At 44.0% G+C, this 25,510-nt stretch overlaps 2 protein-coding genes across 2 annotated transcripts; both read right to left on the reverse strand.

Moving 5' to 3' along the window:
• Positions 1-84: 84 nt before the first annotated feature.
• LOC127589299 (myosin heavy chain, fast skeletal muscle) lies at positions 85-25,193 on the reverse strand. The gene is made up of 41 exons (XM_052048398.1): positions 25,140-25,193; positions 10,613-10,660; positions 10,306-10,531; positions 9,890-10,033; positions 9,656-9,812; positions 9,544-9,571; positions 9,334-9,442; positions 9,023-9,115; positions 8,883-8,946; positions 8,702-8,800; positions 8,509-8,612; positions 8,269-8,407; positions 8,068-8,186; positions 7,846-7,995; positions 7,582-7,752; positions 7,185-7,491; positions 7,035-7,111; positions 6,556-6,643; positions 6,357-6,474; positions 6,149-6,272; positions 5,929-6,065; positions 5,581-5,836; positions 5,227-5,469; positions 4,968-5,144; positions 4,730-4,875; positions 4,531-4,621; positions 4,052-4,441; positions 3,807-3,933; positions 3,605-3,723; positions 3,316-3,512; positions 3,030-3,213; positions 2,781-2,946; positions 2,552-2,676; positions 2,112-2,420; positions 1,840-2,043; positions 1,637-1,762; positions 1,385-1,555; positions 687-791; positions 514-609; positions 306-437; positions 85-228 (listed from the first exon to the last, which is right to left on the reverse strand). Exons 3-41 carry the CDS (start codon positions 10,510-10,512, stop codon positions 208-210), a joined length of 5,820 nt encoding a protein of 1,939 aa, XP_051904358.1. The 5' UTR covers positions 10,513-10,531; positions 10,613-10,660; positions 25,140-25,193; the 3' UTR covers positions 85-207.
• Positions 14,906-24,918, reverse strand: LOC127589330 (myosin heavy chain, fast skeletal muscle-like). The gene is made up of 40 exons (XM_052048444.1): positions 24,841-24,918; positions 24,532-24,754; positions 24,144-24,287; positions 23,902-24,058; positions 23,791-23,818; positions 23,570-23,702; positions 23,400-23,492; positions 23,212-23,275; positions 22,990-23,088; positions 22,778-22,881; positions 22,537-22,675; positions 22,326-22,444; positions 22,080-22,229; positions 21,836-22,006; positions 21,432-21,738; positions 21,298-21,368; positions 21,121-21,208; positions 20,938-21,055; positions 20,649-20,772; positions 20,419-20,555; positions 20,075-20,330; positions 19,684-19,926; positions 19,424-19,600; positions 19,181-19,326; positions 18,998-19,088; positions 18,519-18,908; positions 18,309-18,435; positions 18,116-18,234; positions 17,802-17,998; positions 17,517-17,700; positions 17,268-17,433; positions 16,893-17,017; positions 16,486-16,794; positions 16,215-16,418; positions 16,005-16,130; positions 15,748-15,918; positions 15,552-15,656; positions 15,369-15,464; positions 15,141-15,272; positions 14,906-15,005 (listed from the first exon to the last, which is right to left on the reverse strand). Exons 2-40 carry the CDS (start codon positions 24,733-24,735, stop codon positions 14,988-14,990), a joined length of 5,832 nt encoding a protein of 1,943 aa, XP_051904404.1. The 5' UTR covers positions 24,736-24,754; positions 24,841-24,918; the 3' UTR covers positions 14,906-14,987.
• Positions 25,194-25,510: the final 317 nt, after the last annotated feature.

The raw sequence follows: 25,510 nt of genomic DNA on the forward strand, positions 1-25,510 counted from the left end.
TACTGTATACACAAATAAAATGCATATCGATGTATTGATTTTTGCACGTGATCCTTCAGTAAAACCATTTAAAAATGGGGTATGAAACTACTTTTCATTTAGAAAACCACAAACTTTTTTTTTTCCAAAGCATTTATTATTTTCATTGAATTTGGAGACAACGGGGTCCATATTGTATGGAACCCTCCACAATTATATAACCGATTTTTATTCAGTAGCGTCACTTCCCTGAAAAAGAAGAGAGTCAAATTTTATGAGTCGTTCTTGAGAGATTGTAGATTTGCTGCTTAAAATCAATATGTTACCTTTCCAGCATCACGACTCTTGGCCCTCAACTTGTTGACCTGGGACTCTGCGATGTCAGCACGCTCTTGAGCCTCTTCGAGCTCATGCTGGACCTTCCTGAGCCTGGACATGTGAGTGTTGGCCTGCTCCTCCTGCAAGAGAAAATTGAGTTTTATGAATCAATGCAAATTATTATTTTTTTGTCAAATTGTAATGTTGTGGACTTACAGCCTCCTCGGCCTGTCTTTTGTAAGCCTTGACTTTCATTTGCAGTTTATCCACCAGATCCTGAAGCCTCGTCCCGTTCTTCTTGTCCTCCTCAGTCTGCACAGGTAAAGGTGTGACGTTGTCACTGCTGTTCCAAGATGGAAAGCTGTGAGTTGTGGTGAAGTGGAACACACCTGGTAGGTCAGTTCCTTCACTCTCCTCTCATATTTGCGGACACCTTTAACAGCATCAGCTCCGCGTCTCTGCTCTGTCTCGACTTCGGCTTCCAGTTCACGGACCTGAAAAAAATGCACGCAAATTTTATAATATAGCAGAAATATTGGGATAAATTCTTCTTGCACAGACAAACTGGCAGTTGTTCAAAAATTCTGCAGACTCTAACGTTCCACCTGGGAATTGATTTTATGGGTTTGTTGCTTACGCATAAAATGTTAGCTTAGCGTCTTCCTAATTTGCGGATTTCGTGGTTCCTTAAGGCCACAACATGTGGGTGTTTTGGTGACTCTGGAAGCTAAAAAGTGAGCGGGTTCTAGAACATTCTCCATCCAGGCTCCAGTACTGTGGAATTCTTTACGTATGCAAATTAGAGCAGCTACCTCTGTGGAAATGTTTAAATCTCAATTTAGCACTTGTTGGTTCACTTTTGTATTTGGTAAAACCACATGGAATGCAACTAATGACTTGCTCTGCCTCACAAACTGAGATCTGTATTTTGGCCTGTTTTACTGCCGCCTCTCCTCTTGTGATCTATGGACCTGTGAGTCCCTTTGAAAATCTTTTGTGACTAAGGGCTATATGAATAAACATGACTTGACTAAACAATAAAATTAGATGAATTCTCTTGTACGGCCTCTGTATGTGCGGTCCATACCCTCGACTCGAGTTTCTGGAGTTGCTTCTTGCCACCCTTCATGGCGAGGTTCTCAGCCTCATCCAGACGGTGCTGCAGGTCCTTGACCGTGACCTCCAGGTTCTTCTTCATCCTTTCCAAGTGAGCGCTGGTGTCCTGTTCCTTCTTCAGCTCCTCAGCCATCATGGCAGCCTAGGTGTTGAGATGTTACACAAATTATTTGCAATTTCTTACCAATCATTGCATCGTCTCTGGGTTTGTGAGTAGACTCACATCAGTGATAGCCTTTTTGGCCTTCTCCTCAGCATTTCTTGATTCCTGAACGGCATCGTCCACTTCACTTTGGATCTGGACGAGGTCGGACTCCAGCTTCTTCTTGGTGTTCAGTAGACTGGTGTTCTAAAAATTTGAAAGAAAGTTATTTTGATACCCATGATGGCGGCAGTCATCTCGACGTCAGCTAACGGAAACCACACCTGAGAGTGAAGCAGCCCGACGCGCTCGCTAGCATCGACCAGCTCCTGCTCGGCCACTTTGCGTCCCCTCTCTGTCTGTTCAAGAGCGGCTCTCAGCTCCTCGATTTCAGCCACCATCAGGCCATTTCTACGTTCTACCATGGCAACCTGCTCCTTCATGTCTTCCTGGCCTCTGACAGCATCGTCAAGGTGCAATTGGGCATCCTGACAAAAAACAAATCATCAGTTGTATGTTCATTAGCATTTTTTTGAAGCAGAGACGAGAAGCTCACCTTGAGTTGTCCCTGGACATTCCTCAGTTGTTTCTGGGCTTCAGCAGCCTGCCTGTTGGCGTGGCTCAGCTGAATCTCCATCTCATTCAGGTCCCCCTCCATCTTCTTCTTGATTCTCAGGGCGTCATTCCTGCTCCTGACCTCAGCATCAAGAGTGCTCTGCATGGAGTCGATCACTCTTTGGCTGTTCCTCTTAATCTGCTCCATCTCCTCGTCCTTCTCGGCCAGCTTCCTGTCAATCTCACCCTTGATCTGGTTGAGCTCCAGTTGCACGCGAAGAATCTTGGACTCTTCGTGCTCCAGTGTGCCCTGTGCACAAGAAACATGACCTCAGTAACGTTGAATACAGAAAGGCATCGTTTTGTCACGTCAGCAACACAATTTTAAACTTAGCACAGAGTATCACGTTGATGAGAATTCATGCTACTATCATGTGATACCTCTGCCTCTTCAAGAGCGGTCTGAATCTCAGCTTTTTCACTTTCGACCGTCTTTTTCGCCTTTTCCAGCTCATGGATGCTTTTTCCGGTCTCCCCAATCTGTTCAGTTAGATCGGCGATCTCCTCTGCAGTTCAAAAACATTTTGATTATGATTACAATTATCAACAAGATTTTTCGAAATAACCATTGTGGTCATTTCTCCTGGATGTAGACTGCAAAGTGACGCACGCTGCAGGTTCTTGTTCTCCCTCTTCAAGGTCTCCAGCTGGTCTAGAGCCTCCTCATACGAGTTCTTCATCTTGAACAGTTCAGTACTGAGAGAACGGGCCTCCTTCTGGGATCCTTCCAGCTCCGCCTGGCCCTCCTCAAACTTCTGCTTCCATTCTGCCAGGACCTGAAAAGTTTTAGACGTTTAGAAATAAAATACGATCAAGTACTGTATTTCACTCAGGTCATTGAATTCAGTTGTTAGCTCACCTTATCAAAGTTCCTCTGCTTCTTGTCCAAGTTAGCAGCCAGGGCATTCGCTCTCTCCACATCGATCATGAGGTCCTCCACCTCCCCTTGCAGCCTCTGCTTGGTCTTCTCCAAAGAGGCACACTTGGAGTTCACAGCCTCGATGGACTCCTCGGCTTCCTGGAGACGCTGGGCAAGCTTCTTCCTGTAATGGGCAATATTTTTGGGGGTTTGTCATGAATGTGTAGACAATTGTACAGACTTAAGACGTATAAATAGAATTCCGAGAGGTGTCCAAATGATTTACTTGGCCTCCTCCAGCTCCTCGGTGCGCTGGATAGCATCGGTCTCATATTTTGATCTCCACTGCGCCACCTCACTGTTGGCCTTGGACATTCCTCTCTGCAGCTCCGCTTTGGCCTCCTGCTCCTCCTCAAACTGCTCTCTGAGCAGATCGCAGTCGTGGCGGGCAGACTGGACGGCATGGGCCAGGGCGTTCTTGGCCTATAAAGTCAAAACAAGAAGGACAGCAGAAATGGAAGTGAATATTGGATAGAAGAGCTGGGAAGGATGGTTCTAAATATTCGGTCTTCTACCTTCACTTCCTCCTCAGTGTGTCTCTTCAGCTCTTCAATCTGCTGAGTGTAAGCCTGCTTGCCCCTGGTCAGCTGGGAAATGAGAGCTTCCTTCTCCTCAAGTTGACGAGAGAACTCACCTGAGCAACGATATATGCGTGATTGATTCCGCGACGACCACTTGGTGTGGAAAATCAAACTGAATGTGTGTCGGCTGACTCACCGTTCTCTGTTTGCAGTCTTGCCTTCAGTGCGCTCAAGTCATTCAGCTGCCGTACATTCTCGTCATTTTTGGACTTAATTTCACTTAACTGGTCTTCAAGAGTTCTGCACATTTTCTCCAAGTTGCTCTGCAAAGACAAGTTCATTTCAAATCATCTTCCAATGACGAGGTCATGTTTTGGATTTGTTTTCCGTGATGTTTGTATCCAGAGTACGATGGGAGTTTTCACAAAGGCTGATACAAACCTTTGCTTTAGCAACAGCCTCCATGTTGCTGGAGAGGTCATCAATCTCCATCTTGTACTCGCTCTTCTCCTTCTCCAGCTTCTGCTTGACACGCTGGAGGTTGTCGATCTGCTCGCCCAGCTCTGCGACGCTGTCGGCCTGCTTCTTGCGCAGAGCGGCGGCCGTGGCCTCGTGCTGCAGGGTGGACTCTTCCAGATCACGACGCAGCTTCTGGAACTCAGCCTCACGCTTCTTGTTCATCTCAATTTGCGCGGCCGTGGCTCCGCCGGCTTCCTCCAGCCTCTCGCTGATCTCCTCCAGTTCCCTGGAGAGATCAGCCCGCTGCTTCTCCACCCTGGCTCGGGCAGCCCTCTCAGCCTCAATCTCCTCTTCCAGTTCCTCAATCCGAGCCTAGGTTTGAGGATCATATGGTCAATTAAGAGTATTACCTGAAACACAATGAGGTCTTCATATCAACTCGAATAAAATTTCCGATTTACCTGGAGCTCCTTAATCTTCTTCTGGAGCTGAGCACCGAGAGACTGTTCGTCTTCAATCTTGCTGAGCAGCTGGCTGGTCTCAAAGTCTTTCCTTTGAGTGGAAAGGAAAAATATAGCCTCCGTTGTATTGGTGTTTGCAGCAGGGAGGAGATTTATACATCCACATACTATATATTAATAGATAGATATTTTCTCTTACTTTTTGATTTTCTCTTCAGATTGTTGTTTATCATTCTCCAGGTCCATGATGGATTCCTGGGCCAGTTTCAGATCACCCTCGAGCTTCCTCTTGGCCCTCTCGAGATCCATGCGGAGCTTCTTCTCTTGCTCCAGTGAGCCCTCAAGCTGTTACATGACAGTTTTGTAGGAATGACATTTGAACGATATTCTGCCTGATTTTACCAGAGTCCTAAAAGTCATCAGAATGGTGTTCTTACATCATCCACTTGCTGTTCCAGCTTCGTCTTGGCCTTGGTGAGAGTGTTGACTTTGTCTTCCTCTGCCTGAAGATCGTCCAGTGTTTGCTGGTGGGCCTCCTGAAGGGCTTTCTTCTCCTTTGTTAACTTGGCAATCGACTCATCTTGAGATGCCATCTCCTCCGTCAGGTTTTTCACCTAAAATATTCAGGCAATATGTCATTTCCATTTTTTCTGCCTGTGAGAATCGAAATTGAGTCCAAGTCAAAATGAGGTTCACCTTGTTTTCAGTGGCGTGTTTCTCCTTCTCCACTTTAGCCAAGGTGAGTTCCAAGTCATCAATATCTTTCTTCAGCTCTGAGCATTCGTCCTCCAGCTTCCTTTTCTTCGACGTCAGCTCAGCGTTGATTTCTTCTTCATCTTCCAGTCTCTCGGTCGTCTCTTTGAGCTTGGCCTCAAGTTGGATCTTGCTCTTAATGAGTCCCTCACACCTTTCCTCGGCATCTGAGAGGTTCTCGCTTTCCTATTATTAAAAATGAATCTTGTTAGTATGAACTAAAAAACTTTTTTTGGCACAAGAAGAGACGTTTCAGCTCTGCGAGTGATCTGGTAGCATGTCTCAGAGATCACTCACAGATGCCACTTGCAGTTGCAGGTCATTCTTCTCCTGTAAGAGAGAAACCATTTTCTCCTCCAGTTCTTTCTTTTTGGCCAGAGCAGTTGCCAGATCAGCTTGCATTTTGCCATAATTCTCCTTCATCTGCGCCAGCTCTTTCTCAGTCTCAGCACTCTTGAGGAGTGGCTTGATCTTGAAGTAAAGATGCATCCAGGGCCAGTTTTTCACATTCATGAATGAGCGCATGTTGTACTGGATGGTGAAGATTGCTTCTCTGTGAAACACGGCAACAACGCACGAATTTTGATTTGCCGTGTGTTGTGCTTGGCGCCATGTGTGTTTTTTCCAGTGAAAATGTATTTCTACCTCCTCTCCATCATCTTCACAAACTCTTTCCTCATGAGGTATCCTCGGCAGAGAGCCTGAGTCATGGTCACCAATGCAGCCAGTTTCTCATCTCGCATCTCCTCCAGGGTACCCAACAGACCGGCTTTGAAGAACACCTGTGCGGGATTAAATAATCTTTGTAAATTGCCAATCTACGCCCAAGCTATTCTCAAACATAATGTAGCTATTCGTGAGACACCTTAGTGTGTCCAAATCTGTACTGAGTGTGATCCACGTCTATAGAGCCCAGCAGTTTCTCCGCAGCCTTCTTGTTGTCAATGAACTGACCCTCGGGGATGACACTGGCATTCAATACTTTGTATCTGCAAGAGAATGTGAAACCTGTTTCGTTTACCGAATCGTAGGTCATCTAAAAAACAACTTGCGTTGATTTTTTTTGTAGCGACCTTTGCTTGAAATCACCGTAGAGGATTCTGCTGGGGAAACCCTTCCTGCAGATTCTGATGCCCTCCAGCACACCGTTGCACCTCAGCTGGTGGATGACCAAGAAGTTCTCCATAAGACCTGAACATTGTTCAAAATATTTCATTGGAGGCTCAAATGAGTGTTGAGAGTAAAAAGCCCAAAAGTAGGACGGCATCAAACCTGGGGTCTTAGTTTCATTGGGAATTAGGCAGCGCACAAAGTGAGGATGAGTGCTCCTTAAGTTGGTCATCAGTTTGCCCAAGTTCTCCTGAGAGGTGAAATATCATCATTGTAACAACCATTCACTAGTCAATATCACTTTAATTCAGACCGATGCCAGGATGAGTCTTCACTCTTGAGTTTCACAGATACTAAAATTTAGTACTGGTACCACTGGTCCAATTTCAATGAATGCAATGGCCGATAATTGTCTTTCTGACACACATATGATGATTCACTCATGTGTCTAATGGTCGCAATGTTGCACCGACTACTGGCAAGGAAAATTTATTCATTGCCAAAGAGTTCAGTATCGATGTTACCTTCATGAGTAACCAATACCTTGAATAAGGCCTGCATCGACCCAGTACCTGGTCATACCTGGTATTGGTATTCGTCCACCTCGGTAAAATATTCACATATATGATTGATGACTTTACCCTGAACAGAGCCGAGACAGTCTGGAAGGAACCACCCTTCTTTTTTCCACCTCCCTTCTTGCCACCACCGCCGGACTCTGTTTTAAAAATGACTGTCATTATCTGCAAACCCAAACAACATTTCCAATACTTCCGGTATGAGCTTCATACCTTCAGCTGAAGCATGGGCAGCATACAACATGCCCAGCAGTTTGTTTGAGGACTTCTGGTAGAGTTGCACAACCGAGTCATTCAGTGGGTCCTTGTTCTTGTCCAACCAGCCAGTGATATTGTAGTCCACTGTACCGGCATAGTGGACCAATGAGAAGTGAGCCTCGGCCTTGCCCTTTGCCGGTTTTGGCTTCTCAAAGGCCTTGGTCTTGCCAAGATGCTGATCGTACAGCTTGTTCTTGAAAGAGGAGTCCGTGGCCTTGGGGAACATGCACTCCTCTTCAAGGATGGAAAAGATGCCCATTGGCTATTGGGGGAAATTGCGTCGGTCATTTCGGAAGGAGCTCTGAGATTCATCATCATTTTCTCAGATAGCGACAAGCGCATTTTTTCTTACCTTCTCAATAAGCTCAATGCAAGCAGCCAAGTCCATGCCGAAGTCAATGAAGTCCCAATCAATGCCTTCTTTCTTGTATTCTTCTTGCTCCAGGACAAACATGTGGTGGTTGAAAAACTGTTGCAGTTTCTCATTGGTGAAGTTGATGCACAGTTGCTCCAAGCTGTTGTACTACAGGATGCAGCCATACAGGCCATGATAATTCATTCATTGATGTCAAGTGTACAGATAGTAAATTGCCAGAAATGTTGTCATGTCACTTACATCGAAGATCTCAAACCCAGCGATATCCAGCACCCCGATGAAGAACTGTCTCGGCTGCTTGGTGTCCAACATCTCATTGATGCGAATGACCATCCACAAGAACATTTTCTCATAGACGGACTTGCACAAAGCCGAGACGGAGTTGTTGACCTAGAAAAAGTTTTGTCGTATTTTAGAAAAAAAAAACCCCAGCAATACCAATTGTGGGTATAAGTTGTTTACCTGTGGGACGGTCTGACCTTTGGTGACAAATTCATTCCCAACTTTGACTCGAGGGTAGCACAGAGCTTTTAGCATGTCAGCTGAGTTCAGGCCCAAGAGGTAAGAGATTTTATCAGCCTCTGGAGAAAAGACAAAAAAGTTTCACCCTGTGAAGTTTTTGTATTGTGTGCGTGGAGACATCACAGCATTTGTGTGGTTTACCCTCAGTGCCATCGGGTTCTGCCTGCTCCTCACGCTGCTTCTGCTTGAATTTCATGTTGCCGTGTTGCATCACAGCACCAGTCAGCTTGAAGATGCTAATCTTTTCCTCGGCGGTGAAGCCCAGGATGTCAATAGCAGTCTGCATTCATACAGAAAACATCGACATCATCATCACGCCAACGATTTTTGAAGCAAAGTTTTTCTCTGTCGCGATTATGCGAATCGTCATATCTGACTCACATCTGTTGCGATGAACTCCTCGACGTCATTGATGCTCTTGACGGTGATTTCTCCCTGGCTGATCATTGGGTAGTCGTACGGGTTGGTGGTGATCAGAAGAGCCTCTGGAATAAAGTTGAAGGGACACACAAATCAGTTTTTCTATTTTACAGATTTTTTTGGGGTGGGGGACATTTGATATCACGTGACATACCGAGCAATTCGGGCTTGTGTCCGGTCATCAGCTGATAGAAGATATGATAGCTCCTCTCCGCAGACAACTGGAAGGTGACACGGGACTTCTCCAGCAGATCTTATCATTTGTTCAGACAAACGGGAATTGACATGGAGCCGACTTTGCTTTTGTGCCGTGCATGCGGTGACTGAAAACTCACAAGTTTCAATATCAGCTGAGGCCAGTTTGCCGGTCGAGCCAAAGTGGATTCTGATGAATTTACCCTGAATGGATGACCAGGCATGTGTCAGCTTGGCTTGTTCACAGTAAATATGCGGGTGTTGAAGTCAAGCGACTTACGAAACGAGAGGAGTTGTCATTCCTCACAGTCTTGGCATTACCGTACGCCTCCAGCAGAGGGTTGGCTGCAATGATTTGATCTTCCAGGGAACCCTACAAGGGCAGAACGGTGCTGTCAGCAGATTTTTAGCCGACTGACGAATGAGGCTCCACCAAGAGAAGGCCAAGTGTTCTTTATTTTGGCAGGGGTTTTTTTTAACATTCATTTCTCATATAGTCCCACCAAAATTCAAACATATGCCAGAAGTGGGTATTTGCCAAGGTCAATATGGATTGGGCTGATGCTCTTTTGAATGTCATTCTAGTTTTACCTGCATCTTCCCAGATGTCTCGGCTTTTTTGCCTCCAGCAACTGCAATTGTTGCAAAGTACTGGATGACACGCTTGGTGTTGACAGTCTTTCCAGCACCGGATTCTCCACTTTGGGACAACAAGAACGATATTAAATAGCTCGTGTTGTGTTCAGTACCTCATGAAATATCGTGTTGTTTTTTTTTTTGTCAAGATGCGTTGAAACTCACGTGATAAGGACAGACTGGTTCTCGCGATCTATGATTGAAAGTAAAAATAAGTTGCATTGATCGAAAAGTTGATCAAAAATGCGATTTTCTAAAAGTTTATTGTGATGTTTACCAGTGAGCATGAACTGATAGGCGTTGTCAGAGATGGAGAAGATGTGGGGCGGGGCCTCAATCCTCTTCTTGCCTCTGTAGGCCACAACCACCGACTGGTCGTACACGGGAAGCCACTTGTAGGGGTTCACCACGACGCAGAACAGGCCGGAGTAGGTCTGGGAAGAGATTGCATCGCTCTCGTAAAGCTCCCCACTTGTGACGAATCCATGACTTGGGTTCAAACCGGACTCACGTAGATCATCCAGGATGCAAAACGCTCTTTGAGGTTATACAACACAGCAGGCTCGTTGAGGTGGGTCATCATGGCCATGTCCTCAATTTTATCGAACTTGGGAGGGTTCATTGGATAGATGTCATCTTCTTTGACGGTGACTGTCTGCAGGGCAAATCAAGTTTGTTTTGTTTGTTTTTTTTTTTCAGAGGATTTGCTAACACATCTTGAGTCAAAATGGAACATCGAATTAATGCTCCTCGGCTACAGTATGTCACACTATGATCATTCTGAGCTATTTTGTGAGCGAAGGTCTCGTAGGTTTAACCCTTTCGCGCACTAATAATGATAACCTGTAACCTGATAAGATGATAAACTATCCACTGTAGTAACGGCTGTCCCCGAAAGGGTTCATTTGGAACCTCAATTGCACTTACCTTTTTTGAAATTAATGTCTCCACAGTGGCTTTGCCCCCCTCCCTTTTGATGAGTTTACCCCTGAGATACATCTCAGCCGCATCAACCACAAAATAGGCTGTTTTGGCATCAAAGGGAGCAGTCTGAGCCTCAATCCGCTCCTTCTCTGGCTTGCGCAGGTACATGGCCGCCGCGCCATACTGCTCCATTTCCGCGTCGGTGCTCATGGTGGCACTTTAATGGAGACTGCGACAAGACATTCAGAAATTCTCTCTTTAACATTTGTCTTTTTATTTTTTGCAAATCGCCATCGGAGATAGTAATTACCTCTTATGGTCCCAACAGAAGATGAAAATCGAATTTGGTCTTATGATCCTAGGAATAAGGGAGATGAAAGATGAGTCAAGGTTTGCATATTTATTTGAAAATATGACCACAAAAAAAAAAGAAACAAAAAATATCGATGCCATTTCTTACTAACCTGTTGTTGGAAGCCTACCAGTTATTGTCAGAGTCCTGGGCGCTGTCTTTTATAGAGGGGGCCAGTCTCCCTGGTAGGTGTGCCCTGCTCGATTTGGTCATGTATTCTTGTCATGTTGTCGCTAATCCTGTGACATTGACATTTAACGTGATTGTGTTGCCTTGTGCCTAGTTTTATGGTTGTCGTATATTCTATCCCCACCCCGACCCCCCTTTGCTGAAGCTAAAGGTAATAATAATAAAATGGAGAAATTATTCAGTTGAACAATTACAAGACACCAGCAGTGCGATATAGTTAAAATCCAGTTATGTTATTGTTGAAATTGAATTGCTAAAATGTTTAGATATTCTATTTATCACACTGATAAAATAATAATAATAATAATACATTTTATTTAAAAGCGCATTTCATGCCTCCCAAGGACACTGTACAGACAGTGTTGATACACTTAAAAATGAATCTAAACTCAAAAAATTTCTTTTTTTTAAAGATGACAATAATGGGAATCGGCGCAGCATATTTGAGGTTGCTTGGGATCTACGATGCGCAAATGTTGTTTCCGACTCAATTATCAGTGACATGTGATCATCTTGACATGGCGCACCGTGCCAGGCGCTGGCTTGGTTGTAGAGAAGCACGCAAATGTCATTGGTATACAGTTGCAGAAAAGTTAGGCTGAGCGCCATGCCAGAAAACTTGAGGAGGGATTACATATCCTCTTGGAATGCGGTGGATGAACAGTTGTCATCGAGACTCAGATAAGACTCCGAATTAGTCCCGTGCAATAAACAAGATGGTAGAGATGCCATGATCAATAAAAGCACAAGGCAAGACCAATGTCAATTTCCAAGAATGGCGTTGACAAAACGCGTATTCCATTTTAGCACATTTCATTCTTAACTCATTCAGCACCAGCCAATTCTGGACCAAGTCTGAAAAGACGTTTAAAAACGTCTTTGGGAGTGAATGAGTTAATGTGATGAATCTGTTTTATTTCCAAATATGGTTTGTTGAGTCAAGCTTTGCTGCTGCCTTTTAAATTTAAGGGAGATGACCTTGAAGCAAAGCAAAGTTTTTAAACATGTGCTGGACACACATGGTATTTCAAACAAGGTCAAAAGTTTTCCCATTTGGCCTAAATAGAATTGATTCTGACTACTCGAGTTGAGTTAAAGTTCACCATCCGTCATTTTATTGGGCTTTTTTTATTTTATTTTATTTTTAGCGGTACCTGTTGCACTGGTTTTGCTTTCGGTTCTATTTTCGGAAAAGCAAAGGTCTACAGGTGGTGTCGTAAATAGGTGGCAGTTCCCTGGCGCCGAGATGCATCATGCGGCGAGTTGTTTGACACCTTGCGGCTTGTCGTTCATCTCCAATGAAGTTGTGGTTTGTTTATGTAGCGCATGACTACTTCTTGGGTCACCTTGACTTCAGCTGCGAAGACGCCGTGCCATTGTTAGGAGCGGTGACAAAATGTTGCAGCTCACATCAGACTGGCATCGTGGTGGCGTCACTATTGAACTCGAACCTCTTGAATTTGTCAAGTTAAATATAGCGTGAGTGGAATGGACTTAAAGTAGAGAAATTCTTTCCAGCTTTTCATGTCACCTGTGTGGAGTCAGATTGTTATGATGGGCTTTGTCGGAAACTAGCAATAGCGTCATAATTTCACATGACCTGATCATCTGATCATTTATGTACAAATATTTCTCCCCTTAGCACGTTCTTGTGTCTCTAGATCCTTTTAAAGTGCCGCCCCCTGCCGATCAACTCCTCCCCGACATCAAGCCCTTGAACTGAAATAAAACACCTCCAAAATGTTTTGAGACAAGGAGTCTGACACACTTTAAAAGAAATCTCTCAGACGTCCTTTCGACTTTCATCTGTTTATTTGAGAGAGTGCTTTGAAAAGGCCAAATCAGTTTTCTAGAATGGACGAGAGAAGGTACTCTGCCATCAGCAAGACAATAATTTATCGCATGGCAGCTCAGCGGGGTCACTTGCAGTCCATGTGAACGTCCTCGCAAGCAAAAGTGAAAGATAATTCCACATGAAAACAAATATATTATTTGTTTTCATGTGGAATTTTCTTTAGTTATTATCTTTAGTTATTAGTTAACAATTAGACTTTTGGGACAATAAATATTGTCTTTGTCATGATCAAGAACCTTTTTTTTTTGTCTTTATGGGCAGTCCGCCGCCAAACAATAAGCCGACTGCCAAACAAAGCCCGCTTTAACGTCAAACTATATCACAGCAACTAAAAATAGAACACCGGTGTGGTTGAAATGTCTTTAAAATAACAAGTATTCGCATGTGCTTTCAAAGCACGTGACTTATCAAGCAGATACAAAAGCTTTTGTGTTTCAAATATGGTCTGATTGAGGATGTTAGGTAATGATCCTGTGAAGTGGTTATGGGATTTCTGTTAATTTATGCTGTCATCACTGGGCTAGTTTGAGCTTGCAAAGCAAACAAGTGGTACGAGAGAGGGAGCGTACTTAACATTTCTGCAACAGTCCAGAGCTTATAATAGGCTTATTGTCATTCCACAAGTATCGTTTACACAGCAGTGATAAAATGATGTACGTACTGTGAGACTAAACTTGTCAGCGGCATTGAATCTTCATTTGCAATGTTGAAAAGCAAGCAGTCGAAGACTTATTTTGACAAATAATGAAGCTATGCTGTTTTATTCATCCTTGAAGATGTTTTTTGACCAATTTTGATCGGCCATTTTGAAACTGTCAATTGGATTGTGGCGATGCGCAGAATGAACACGTGAGGTTCCTCCTTTGAATAGACAAAAGGGCAAAGACAATTTAAAAAATCATTTTAAAATGTTTACACTGCCGCCAAGGCATTTTTGTGTGTGTGGCACGCTGAGTTTACAGTGTACAACTTGAGATATAAAAAAAAAAAGTTAACTATATTTTGATGAATGTATGACGTGTTATGTTGTATGATAACTTGATGTTAAATGTTGACTATATTTAGTTTTTGGAAAGAGTTCGAGTCATTAAATGTATTGACTTCTACTAATTCCTCCACTAGATGGTGCAAATACACCGTTTTACACTCTTACCGTAATTTTTAATTTAATTCATTTATTTTTAATGAGATAATCCAGTAGGTGTTCAGTAGAATACATTGCGGCCGTAGGTGTGTCTAAAGTAGATGTTTAATAGTTTTAGGGACACTTCATCTACACGTTAAACAAAGGCATGGTTAAGGAGGAGCTGAAGGGAACTTTTCTTTTTTTGTGATGCGTGTAATTTATTTTGCGTGTGCATTTTTTTAGATGTAGCAGCTTTCTCAAATAGAAAGGCGTTTTCAACAGCCTGGCTCGGTGCCATCAAGTATACATTGAATACAGATTTCATATTCAACAAATCGTAAGGGGCTAGATGTCGTTTAAGTTTAAATTTCTATCACCGTTTCTTACTTCAGTGCGCAGCAGACACGAACCAAGTGATGAATTCAGCTTCAGCTGTTCTTGTTTTACTCAGCAGGTCACCACTTTATTTACATGACTGCTTGACTCCGGAGGTGAAAGTGCATTCTAACAAGGTGCAATATGGAGTGTTCAGTTGACTGTGAGAGTCGTGGCATAGCTGTAGGATAAGTTTACAAGTTTAACGTTTGCAACAGATTGCATGACTGGTATTAGTCAGCAAAAGTTCAGAGAGACTTGTCGGTTGTCACAGTCAGGCTTACACCTGATCTGTTTTTAGTTTAGTTTTGTTTTTCAGGTTCTCACTCGGGCAACCCTCATTAGCGTGACCAAAATAAATGGCATTGGGTTCTTGACACTTTGCTTGAAATACAAGTGATGGGGGAAAGGCATCTTTAACTAGGTCTGACAGGAAATATTCACATATGGGCTTTTACTTTGCCGTGTACATTGTAATTTTTCTTTGACTCCATGTCGTATTACTTTGCAAATGGAAATTAAGTGATGCACGGTCAGGAGTTGAGTAATCTCATTTCCTGCTGCAATATTTTACTGGTTTATTGCAAACCACCTTTTCCTTTTGCTTTGACAAATTCATAAACCAGATGTGATAAAACGTACCCAGTGTTGCTTCAAAAGCTGCTATTTCATTTAACAAGAACTTCAGATTGATGAATACAATTGAAGAAACTTTATTGAGGAAAAGACATTTTAACAGCTACTTCATATTATATGAGCTCTGTTGAATGTTGTCCACAGGGAGTCCCTTATTGAGCGGCATCAGACTAGGAAAAAAAAACACACACACACAAGAACAAAATTAACTTTCTATTCAGTTGATCTAGTACTCCATCATGTTGCCAGTGCCCAACTTAAGGTCTGGTAAACTCTGGTGAGCATTGTCATGATTTTTCAGTTACCTTTCCAACATCACGGCTCTTGGCCCTCAGCTTGTTGACCTGGGACTCTGCGATGTCAGCACGTTCCTGAGCTTCCTCCAGCTCATGCTGGACCTTCCTGAGCCTGGACATGTGAGTGTTGGCCTGCTCCTCCTGTGGAAAATTTAGAGTTAGAACAGAGATTATGAAAAAAAACTATGAATAACTTTAGCCAATATGAAAATACATTTCTTAAAGTACTGTACTCACAGCCTCCTCATACTGCCTCTTGTAAGCCTTCACTTTGAGCTGCAATTTGTCCACCAGATCCTGGAGTCTGGTCATGTTCTTCTTGTCCTCCTCAGTCTATGTCGAGAAAAATATGTAGGTATTGAAATGTGGAATTGCAAACTTTACAGGAGGACACAGAGATTTCAGTGAAATGGAACTCACCTGGTAGGACAGCTCCTTCACTCTCCTCTCATATTTGCGGACGCCTTTAATAGCGTCAGCTCCGCGTCTCTGCTCGGCATCAACTTCGGATTCAAGCTCACGCACCTGAAGAGGAAATCCCCCCAAAAATGGTCTCAGGTGTACACTGTGGGATACTCAGAAAGAAATATATACAGTACGATATACGATGACATACCCTCGACTCAAGTTTCTGGAGCTGCTTCTTGCCACCCTTCATGGCGAGGTTCTCAGCCTCATCCAGACGGTGCTGCAGGTCCTTGACAGTGACCTCCAGGTTCTTCTTCATCCTTTCCAGATGAGCGCTGGTGTCCTGCTCCTTCTTCAGCTCCTCGGCCATCATAGCAGCCTGAGGTCAAGGGTATTGTAATCGATATTTCTAAATCTTGATTGGGCTGTCTGTGGTGTCAGGAAATTGCGTGTGTTACGACTCACATCAGTGATAGCCTTTTTGGCCTTCTCCTCAGCATTCCGTGCTTCCTGAACGGCATCGTCGACTTCGCTTTGAACCTGGACAAAGTCCGCCTCCAGCTTTTTCTTGGTGTTCATAAGGCTGGTGTTCTGCATGATAAGGGGAAGGAATTGAATTTGGTTCGTATCCCCTGTTTAAGAAACAGATTTTGGTTTGAATGACTGAGCATGAACCTGAGAGTGAAGCAATCCGACACGCTCGCTGGCATCAACCAGCTCCTGCTCGGCCACTTTGCGTCCTCTTTCAGTCTGCTCCAAAGCAACTCTCAGCTCTTCAATTTCAGCCACCATCAGGCCATTTCTACGTTCTACCATCGCAACCTGTTCCTTCATGTCTTCCTGGCCTCGAATAGCCTCATCAAGGTGCAATTGGGCATCCTGAAAAAAAAAAGAAAAATCAGTTCTATGGTCATGAGCATTTCTGAAGCAGAGACGAGAAACTCACCTTGAGTTGTCCCTGGACATTCCTCAGTTGTTTCTGGGCTTCAGAAGCCTGCCTGTTGGCGTGGCTCAGCTGAATCTCCATCTCATTCAGGTCCCCCTCCATCTTCTTCTTGATTCTCAGGACGTCATTCCGACTCCTGACCTCAGCATCAAGAGTGCTCTGCATGGCGTCAATCACTCTCTGGCTGTTCCTCTTGATCTGCTCCATCTCTTCGTCCTTCTCGGCCAGCTTCCTGTCAACCTCACCCTTGATCTGGTTGAGCTCTAGCTGAATACGAAGAATCTTTGCTTCCCCATGCTCCAGTGTGCCCTGTGGCAAAAGTTGAAATCGTTGCTTTGGTTCGCCAAGTTCGATCTTAACCAATTGAAATCCAGACATTTGAAAGATTAAAACATTGTTTGCCGAACCTCTGCTTCCTCCAGAGCTGTCTGTATTTCAGACTTTTCACTCTCCACAGTCTTCTTGGCCTTTTCCAGCTCATGGATGCTCTTTCCACTCTCACCAATCTGTTCAGTCAAGTCAGAGATTTCCTCTATGAAAGAAGAAACACAGAATATTAAAACACATTCTTAAGACAAGGGCAATAGAATTATAGAATATGTTGAAAGATCTACCTTGATTTACGTTTCGACTGGACTGGACCAGTCTGAATGTTATCAAAGTACAGTACTGGATATGATTGTGTTGATATGTTACTGATTGTCACAATGACACTTGGGTATGGACCGGAGAGAAATTTATTTTGGTTGCATATCTTCACTAAAATTCAGTGAGTCACTCACGCTGCAGGTTCTTGTTCTCCCTCTTCAAGGTCTCCAGCTGGTCTAGAGCCTCCTCATACGAGTTCTTCATCTTGAACAGCTCAGTGCCGAGAGTACGGGCCTCCTTCTGGGATCCTTCCAGCTCCGCCTGGCCCTCCTCAAACTTCTGCTTCCATTCTGCCAGGACCTGGAATGTTGTAGATGTTTAGGAATAAAATACGATCAAGTACTGTATTTCACTCAGGTCAGTGAATTCAGTTGCTAGCTCACCTTATCAAAGTTCCTCTGTTTCTTGTCCAAGTTAGCAGCTAGGGCATTCGCTCTCTCCACATCGATCATGAGGTCCTCCACCTCCCCTTGCAGCCTCTGCTTGGTCTTCTCCAAAGAGGCACACTTGGAGTTCACAGCCTCGATGGACTCCTCGGCTTCCTGGAGACGCTGGGCAAGCTTCTTCCTGTAATGGGCAATATTTTTGGGGGTTGTCATTTATGTGTAGACAATTGTACACCTCTAAGACGTATAAATAGAATTCCGAGAGGTGTCCAAATGATTTACTTGGCCTCCTCCAGCTCCTCGGTGCGCTGGATAGCATCGGTCTCATATTTTGATCTCCACTGCGCCACCTCACTGTTGGCCTTGGACATTCCTCTCTGCAGCTCCGCTTTGGCTTCCTGCTCCTCCTCAAACTGCTCTCTGAGCAGATCGCAGTCGTGGCGGGCAGACTGGACGGCATGGGCCAGGGCGTTCTTGGCCTGGTAAGCCCAACAAAATTGAATTGAATTTATTGTTTCACGTACAAAAAAAAAAGTATTGCGATGCAAGAGGAGGATGGCATCTTGTGAGTCAAAAGAACTCCGTTGATTCCATACCTTTACTTCTTCCTCGTTCATCCTCTTGAGCTCGTCCATTTGCTGAGTAAAAGCCTGCTTGCCCCTGGTCAACTGAGAAACAAGGGCATCTTTTTCCTCAAGCTGACGAGCAAACTCACCTGAATGACAAATGATGATCGTTATTTGAAAATTGACATTGCACATTTCATCGGTTTTACCACACCTGGCTTACCGTTCTCTGTTTGGAGTCTTGCCATCTGAACGCTGATGTCATTCAACTGGCGGACGTTCTCATCGTGTTTGCTTTTGAGCTCTCCATACTGGTCTTCAAGCGTTCTGCAGATTTTTTCCAAGTTGCTCTGTCATCAAGGGAAACGGATTGTCCACTTTTAGTACGTGATCGTTCAGATCCAAATAATTTCCTTTCATAAATGATTCTTGCCTTGGATTTAGCAACGGCCTCCATGTTGCTGGAGATGTCATCAATCTCCATCTTGTACTCGCTCTTCTCCTTCTCCAGCTTCTGCTTGACACGCTGGAGGTTGTCGATCTGCTCGCCCAGTTCTGCGACGCTGTCGGCCTGCTTCTTGCGCAGAGCGGCAGCCGTGGCCTCGTGCTGCAGGGTGGACTCTTCCAGATCACGACGCAGCTTCTGGAACTCAGCCTCACGCTTCTTGTTCATCTCAATTTGCGCGGCCGTGGCTCCGCCGGCTTCCTCCAGCCTCTCGCTGATCTCCTCCAGTTCCCTGGAGAGGTCAGCCCGCTGCTTCTCCACCTTGGCTCGGGCAGCCCTCTCAGCCTCAATCTCCTCTTCCAGCTCCTCAATACGAGCCTAGGTTTGAGGATCGTGTGGACAATTAAGAGTATTACCTGAAACACAATGAGGTCTTCATATCAACTCGAATGAGATCTCCGATTTACCTGCAGCTCCTTAATCTTCTTCTGGAGTTGAACACCAAGAGACTGTTCGTCCTCAATCTTGCTAAGGAGCTGGCTGGTCTCAAAGTCTTTCCTTTGAGTGGGAAGGAAAAATACATGCTCCATTGTATTGGTGTTTGCGGCGGGACGCAGCAAGAATATCTTAAATTTGTTTATGTCTCTTACTTCTTGAGTTTTTCCTCTGATTGTTGTCTACCATTCTCCAGGTCCATTATGGATTCCTGGGCTAGTTTCAGATCACCTTCAAGCTTCCTCTTGGCTCTCTCAAGATCCATGCGGAGCTTTTTCTCTTGCTCCAGTGAGCCTTCAAGCTGTTACAAGACATTTTTTGTTAAGGTAAATGAGACATGAACGCTATTCACCCTGATTTCACCTAAGTCCTAAAAGTCATCAGAATGGTGTTCTTACGTCATCCACTTGCTGTTCCAGCTTCGTCTTGGCCTTGGTCAGAGTATTAGCTTTGTCTTCCTCTGCCTGAAGATCGTCCAGTGTTTGCTGGTGGGCCTCCTGAAGGGCTTTCTTCTCCTTTGTTAACTTGGCAATCGACTCATCTTGAGATGCCATCTCCTCCGTCAGGTTTTTCACCTAAAATATTCAGGCAATATGTCATTTCCATTTTTTTCTGCCCGTGAGAATCGAAATTGAGTCCAAGTCAAAATGAGGTTCACCTTGTTTTCAGTGGCGTGTTTCTCCTTCTCCACTTTAGCCAAGGTGAGTTCCAAGTCATCAATATCTTTCTTCAGCTCTGAGCATTCGTCCTCCAGCTTCCTTTTCTTCGCCGTCAGCTCAGCGTTGATTTCCTCTTCATCTTCCAGTCTCTCGGTCGCCTCTTTGAGCTTGGCCTCAAGCTGGATCTTGCTCTTAATGAGCCCCTCACACCTTTCCTCAGCATCTGAGAGGTTATCGCTTTCCTACATATCAACCAAAAAAAACATTCACTTACTCATCCGAATAAATCTACATTTTATATTGATCCAGGTAGTTAGTAAGTTAGTTAGTTTGAGGTGCATTTAGAGCAGACCTTTGCGAATTGTGCCTTGTATTAAACTTTCTATTTACCGCTGCTACTTGCAGTTGCAGGTCATTCTTCTCCTGCAGCAAGGAAACCATTTTCTCTTCCAGCTCCTTCTTTTTGGCCAGAGCAGTACCCAGGTCTGTTTGCATCTTTTCATAATTCTCCTTCATCTGCTGGAGTTCTTTCTCAGTTTCAGCACTCTTCAGGAGTGGCTTGATCTTGAAATACAGCTTCAGCCATGGCCAGTTTTTCACGTTCATGAAGGAACGGAGGTTGTACTGGATGCTGAAGATAGATTCTCTGGGGACAGGGGGTGAGGGGGGGCACACGTGCATTTGATTGCAGTATGCCTTCTTTGGGGACTTCTAAATACGCAGCTTCGACATACCTCCTCTCCATCATCTTGACAAACTCTTTCCTCATCACATATCCTCTGCAGAGAGCCTGAGTCATGGTCACCAATGCAGCCAGTTTCTCATCTCTCATCTCCTCCAGTGCACCCAGCAGACCGGCTTTGAAGAACACCTAGGTCACCAATTGAAGTAAATGAGTCATTACCAAGTATGTATCCGACAGAATATATGAATGTCATCTCTATTTTGGCCTCCATGAATGCACCTTTGTGTGTCCAAATCTGTATTGAGTATGATCCACGTCAATGGAGCTCAGCAGTTTCTCCGAAGCCTTCTTGTTGTCAATGAACTGACCGTCTGGGATGACGCTGGCATTCAGTACTTTGTATCTGCAAAAAACAAGGCTGGATGGTTAACTACTGCAAATTTTATTCAGTTCACTTGACCCCTTTCATGCACCCTGCAACCTGATAACATGGTCAGCTGTCCACTGGAGTAACCGCTGTCCCTGAAAGGGTTCCTGAGTGAAGACATTTGAACAAAATTACGGCTACCTTTGCTTGAAATCACCGTAGAGGATTCTGCTGGGGAAACCCTTCCTGCAGATTCTGATGCCCTCCAGCACACCGTTGCACCTCAGCTGGTGGATGACCAAGAAGTTCTCCATAAGACCTGAATGCAAAAGAAGTTTTGTTTTTACTGACTGCAGTTCAGGAAAATAACTTTAAACGTCTTACCCGGGGTTTTTGATTCGTTGGGAATCAGACAACGCACAAAGTGAGGGTGAGTGCTCCTCAAGTTGGTCATCAGCTTGGCCAAGTTTTCCTTTGGATCAGCAAAAAGAAGTCCTGGTCAGTCACTTTCCAACATGACTAAAGTTTGACTTTTTTTAAGAAGTCTTTCAGAAAACATACTCTGAAAAGAGCAGACACTGTCTGAAAGGAACCACCCTTCTTCTTTCCACCACCCTTCTTTCCGCCAGATTCTGTGTATCAAAACAAGTGTGAGTAGAAAAGGTCCATCTCTCAAATGAATCTTCTAATTTTACCTTCAGTTGAAGCATGAGCCGCATACAACATAGCCAGCAGTTTGTTTGCTGCCTTCTGGTAGAGTTGGACAACTGAGTCGTTCAGTGGGTCCTTGTTCTTGTCCAACCAGCCATTGATATTGTAGTCCACTGTACCAGCATAGTGGACCAGCGAGAAATGGGCCTCGGCCTTGCCCTTGGCCGGCTTTGGTTTCTCAAAGGCTTTGGTTTTGCCAAGATGCTGATCGTGCAGCTTGTTCTTGAACGTTGTGTCAGAGGCCTTGGGGAACATGCACTCTTCTTCAAGGATGGAGAAGATGCCCATTGGCTGAAGCAATACAAACCAGTTCAGGATTACTTCAATACTTACAAATCAAAACATGTCATCAAATTGAATCTTGTCTGATTTCCAGTGCGTGTCTCACCTTCTCAATAAGCTCAATGCAAGCAGCCAAGTCCATGCCGAAGTCGATGAATTCCCATTCAATGCCTTCTTTCTTGTATTCCTCTTGCTCCAGGACAAACATGTGTTGGTTGAAAAACTGTTGCAGTTTCTCATTGGTGAAGTTGATGCACAGTTGCTCCAAGCTGTTGAACTGCAGTATCCCGTTGAATCAGTTCAATGATCTGATCTTTTTAAACCTAAAATATGTGATGAGTGAGACTTACATCGAAGATCTCAAACCCAGCGATATCCAACACCCCGATGAAGTATTGTCTCGGCTGCTTTGTGTCCAACATCTCATTGATGCGGATGACCATCCACAAGAACATTTTCTCATAGACGGATTTGCACAAAGCCGAGACAGAGTTGTTGACCTGGTGAGGAGATGTTCGGGTGGTCATTGGTTTAAAAAAAAAAAAGTTTCCTTCCATGTGGAAATACTTAAGGAGTTTCAATTTGATTTTTCTGACCTGTGGGACGGTCTGACCTTTGGTCACCATCTCGTTGCCAACTTTGACTCTGGGGTAGCACAATGCTTTCAGCATATCAGCTGAGTTCAGGCCCATAAGATAAGCGATCTTGTCAGCCACTAATAAAAGATACGATTGAGCAGTGAGCTTAGACACGAATGTGAGTTGATCTTCCACCCTCGATACAGTCGCTGTCATACCCAAGACTTACCCTCAGTGCCATCGGGCTCAGCCTGCTCCTCACGCTGCTTCTGCTTGAACTTCATGTTTCCATGATGCATCACGGCACCAGTCAGCTTGTAGATGCCTAGTTTCTCTTCTGCGCTGAATCCCAGGATGTCAATAGCTGTCTGTCATGTACATTAGCCATTTTTATTTTGGATCATAATCATTCTTTCCAGTTCTAATGATGCAGCAAACCTCAATAGTCGTATTCAGAATTGCATCCTTACGTCTGTTGCGATGAACTCCTCGACGTCGTTGATGCTCTTGACGGTGATTTCACCCTGGCTGATCATTGGGTAGTCGTACGGGTTGGTGGTGATCAGAAGAGCCTCTACCAAGGTTAAAAACGAAAACCACAAGTTAATATTTCAGTAACTTCAAGCGGGCCATTTTCTGGGGATATTATCAGACTTTTTTTTTTGGCGCAACCCTAATTTACCCAGTAGCTCAGGTTTATGTCCAGTCATCAATTGATAAAAGATATGGTAGCTCCTCTCAGCTGACAACTGGAAAGTGACACGGGACTTTTCCAGGAGATCTAAGAATCATAATTAAATGGGGTTCAGTGTAGTAATGTCACATTTTCTATGATTGTTATTGTCCGACCAAACATTAGTCTTGAGTGTATTTTTACTTGTACTTGCGACAAGTTTCAACTCACACGTTTCGATATCAGCTGAGGACAGTTTTCCACTGGAGCCAAAGTGGATCCTGATGAATTTACCCTAAAAAACGTGTATGTGTATATAGATTAATTTAACTATAACAAAACAAAAACAGAAGCATTTTGATTCAATTAAATTACACTGAGGGATTAAAACAAAGCAAAACATGATTTCATTTACTTACAAAACGAGAGGAGTTGTCATTCCTCACAGTTTTGGCATTACCGTACGCCTCCAGCAGAGGGTTGGCCGCAACAATTTGGTCTTCAAGAGAGCCCTGCAAAAAGATGCATTTAGATACTGTAGTGTGATGATTGTTCTCCCCCAATTCTGTTAATACGTACAGTAAAGTACAGCCGGGAAGCCATTTACCTGCATTTTGCCTGCTGTTTGTTGTTCAGACTTCTTGGAACCAATAGCTGCAATTGTTGCAAAGTATTGGATGACACGCTTGGTGTTGACAGTCTTTCCCGCGCCGGATTCTCCGCTGCGTAACAAACCAAATTAAGATTTAGGCTTCATTTTCTCTCCAAAAAAAAAAAAACAGAGAATCCAATATTATTCGCTATACTCACGTAATCAGGACAGACTGGTTCTCACGATCTGCAATGCGAGCATCATTGACACAATTTCACTCAACATCTTTGCATTGTTGTCAACACCTCAAGTCACCTGGCTTTTCTTACCCGTGAGCATGAACTGATAGGCGTTGTCGGAGATGGAGAAGATGTGGGGCGGTGCCTCAATCCTCTTTTTACCCCTGTAGGCCGAGACACACGTAGCGTCGTACACCGGAAGCCACTTGTAGGGATTCACGACGACGCAGAACAACCCAGAGTAGGTCTGCAAAATCCGAGATGAGAAGTGAGCGGCGCAAATGCATAATGTGATTAAAAAAAAAAAAGATAGCTAATAAGTCGAAACTCACATAGATCATCCATGATGCATAACGCTCTTTGAGGTTATACAATACACAAGGTTCATTGAGGTGGGTCATCATGGCCATGTCCTCAATTTTATCGAACTTTGGGGGATTTCTGGGGTGGATGTCGTCCTCTTTCACAGTTACGGTCTGAATAATGAGACAGGATTTTAGTCTTCATTCACTAGAGGATTATTGAGAGTAAGACTGAAAGCACTCAAAGTTTAGTTCAAACTCATTCAGTCCCAAAGACGTTTTTAAACGTCTTTTCAGACTTGGTCTAGAAATGGCTTGTACTGAATGAGTTAAGCCAGGTTAATGACTCACTACCTCAAAACGGTCTTACATTAATGAGAAGTGGAAAGTTTTTGGAGTATGACAATCAGTTGCCTACCTTTCCACCATCAATTTCAACTGTGGCTTTTCCACCCTCCTTCTTCGTGAGTTTACCCTTGAGATACATCTCAGCCGGATCAACCACAAAATAGGCTGTTTTGGCATCAAAGGGAGCTGCCTGAGCCTCGATCCGCTCCTTCTCTGGCTTCCGGAGGTAAACGGCCGCAGCGCCGTACTGCTCCATCTCTGCATCGGTGCTCATGGTGGCACTTTATTGGAGACTGCAAAGATATTCAAATGGCGTTGTTTGATTATGCCTCCGGACACAAACAACATGAATGAATTGAGTGTTAGTAAGCTCTTTTACCACTTTGCTCTTCAAAATAATGAATCAAGGTTACTGTGTCCGCTAGAGTCTCGCGATGCTGTAAAAAACAAAAAAACAAAACAAACACATTTAGTGCAAAAACTCTCAAACATTTTATACATTCAGTCCAGAATTTAACAACAAATAAGAGAACCATTGAGAGTGAGGTCGTCAATAATTTTGGGATTTATATGATTATTATTTAACCTGGAGGTATGGATCTAAAATGACCTCCGCTCAGTTGTCACTAAATCAACTCACCAGTCAAGAGAAAAGAAACCCCTCGCCCACACACTCACCTGTGTTGGAAGCCTATCAGTTCATACAGTAGTGCAGGGCTGCCTTTTTTATAGAGGCTCGGAGCGCCTGGTCAGCAGGAGACCCTCGCTCAAATTTGGTCATGGCCCCTTTTTTGTCCTGCTGCCTATTTGGTGGCGGGGGGGACATTTGCTCTTAGAATTTGAAAAATGTGGGATGAAGTTACACCATCTGCTTGAACGGATCGATCCCATGGGAAATTCCAATCCCGCACGCTGTGTAGTGCAAGTATACATTTAAATAAAATTAATTGGATTAAAAAAAATATATGCAGTATATGTGTGTAGTTAAAAAAGACCTACCTATGGTAAATATTAAGGTAGGCTTGTGATGGTATTTATACAGCTAATTT

Source organism: Hippocampus zosterae, chromosome 17 (genome assembly GCF_025434085.1).
Source record: "Hippocampus zosterae strain Florida chromosome 17, ASM2543408v3, whole genome shotgun sequence".
NCBI lineage: Eukaryota > Metazoa > Chordata > Actinopteri > Syngnathiformes > Syngnathidae > Hippocampus > Hippocampus zosterae.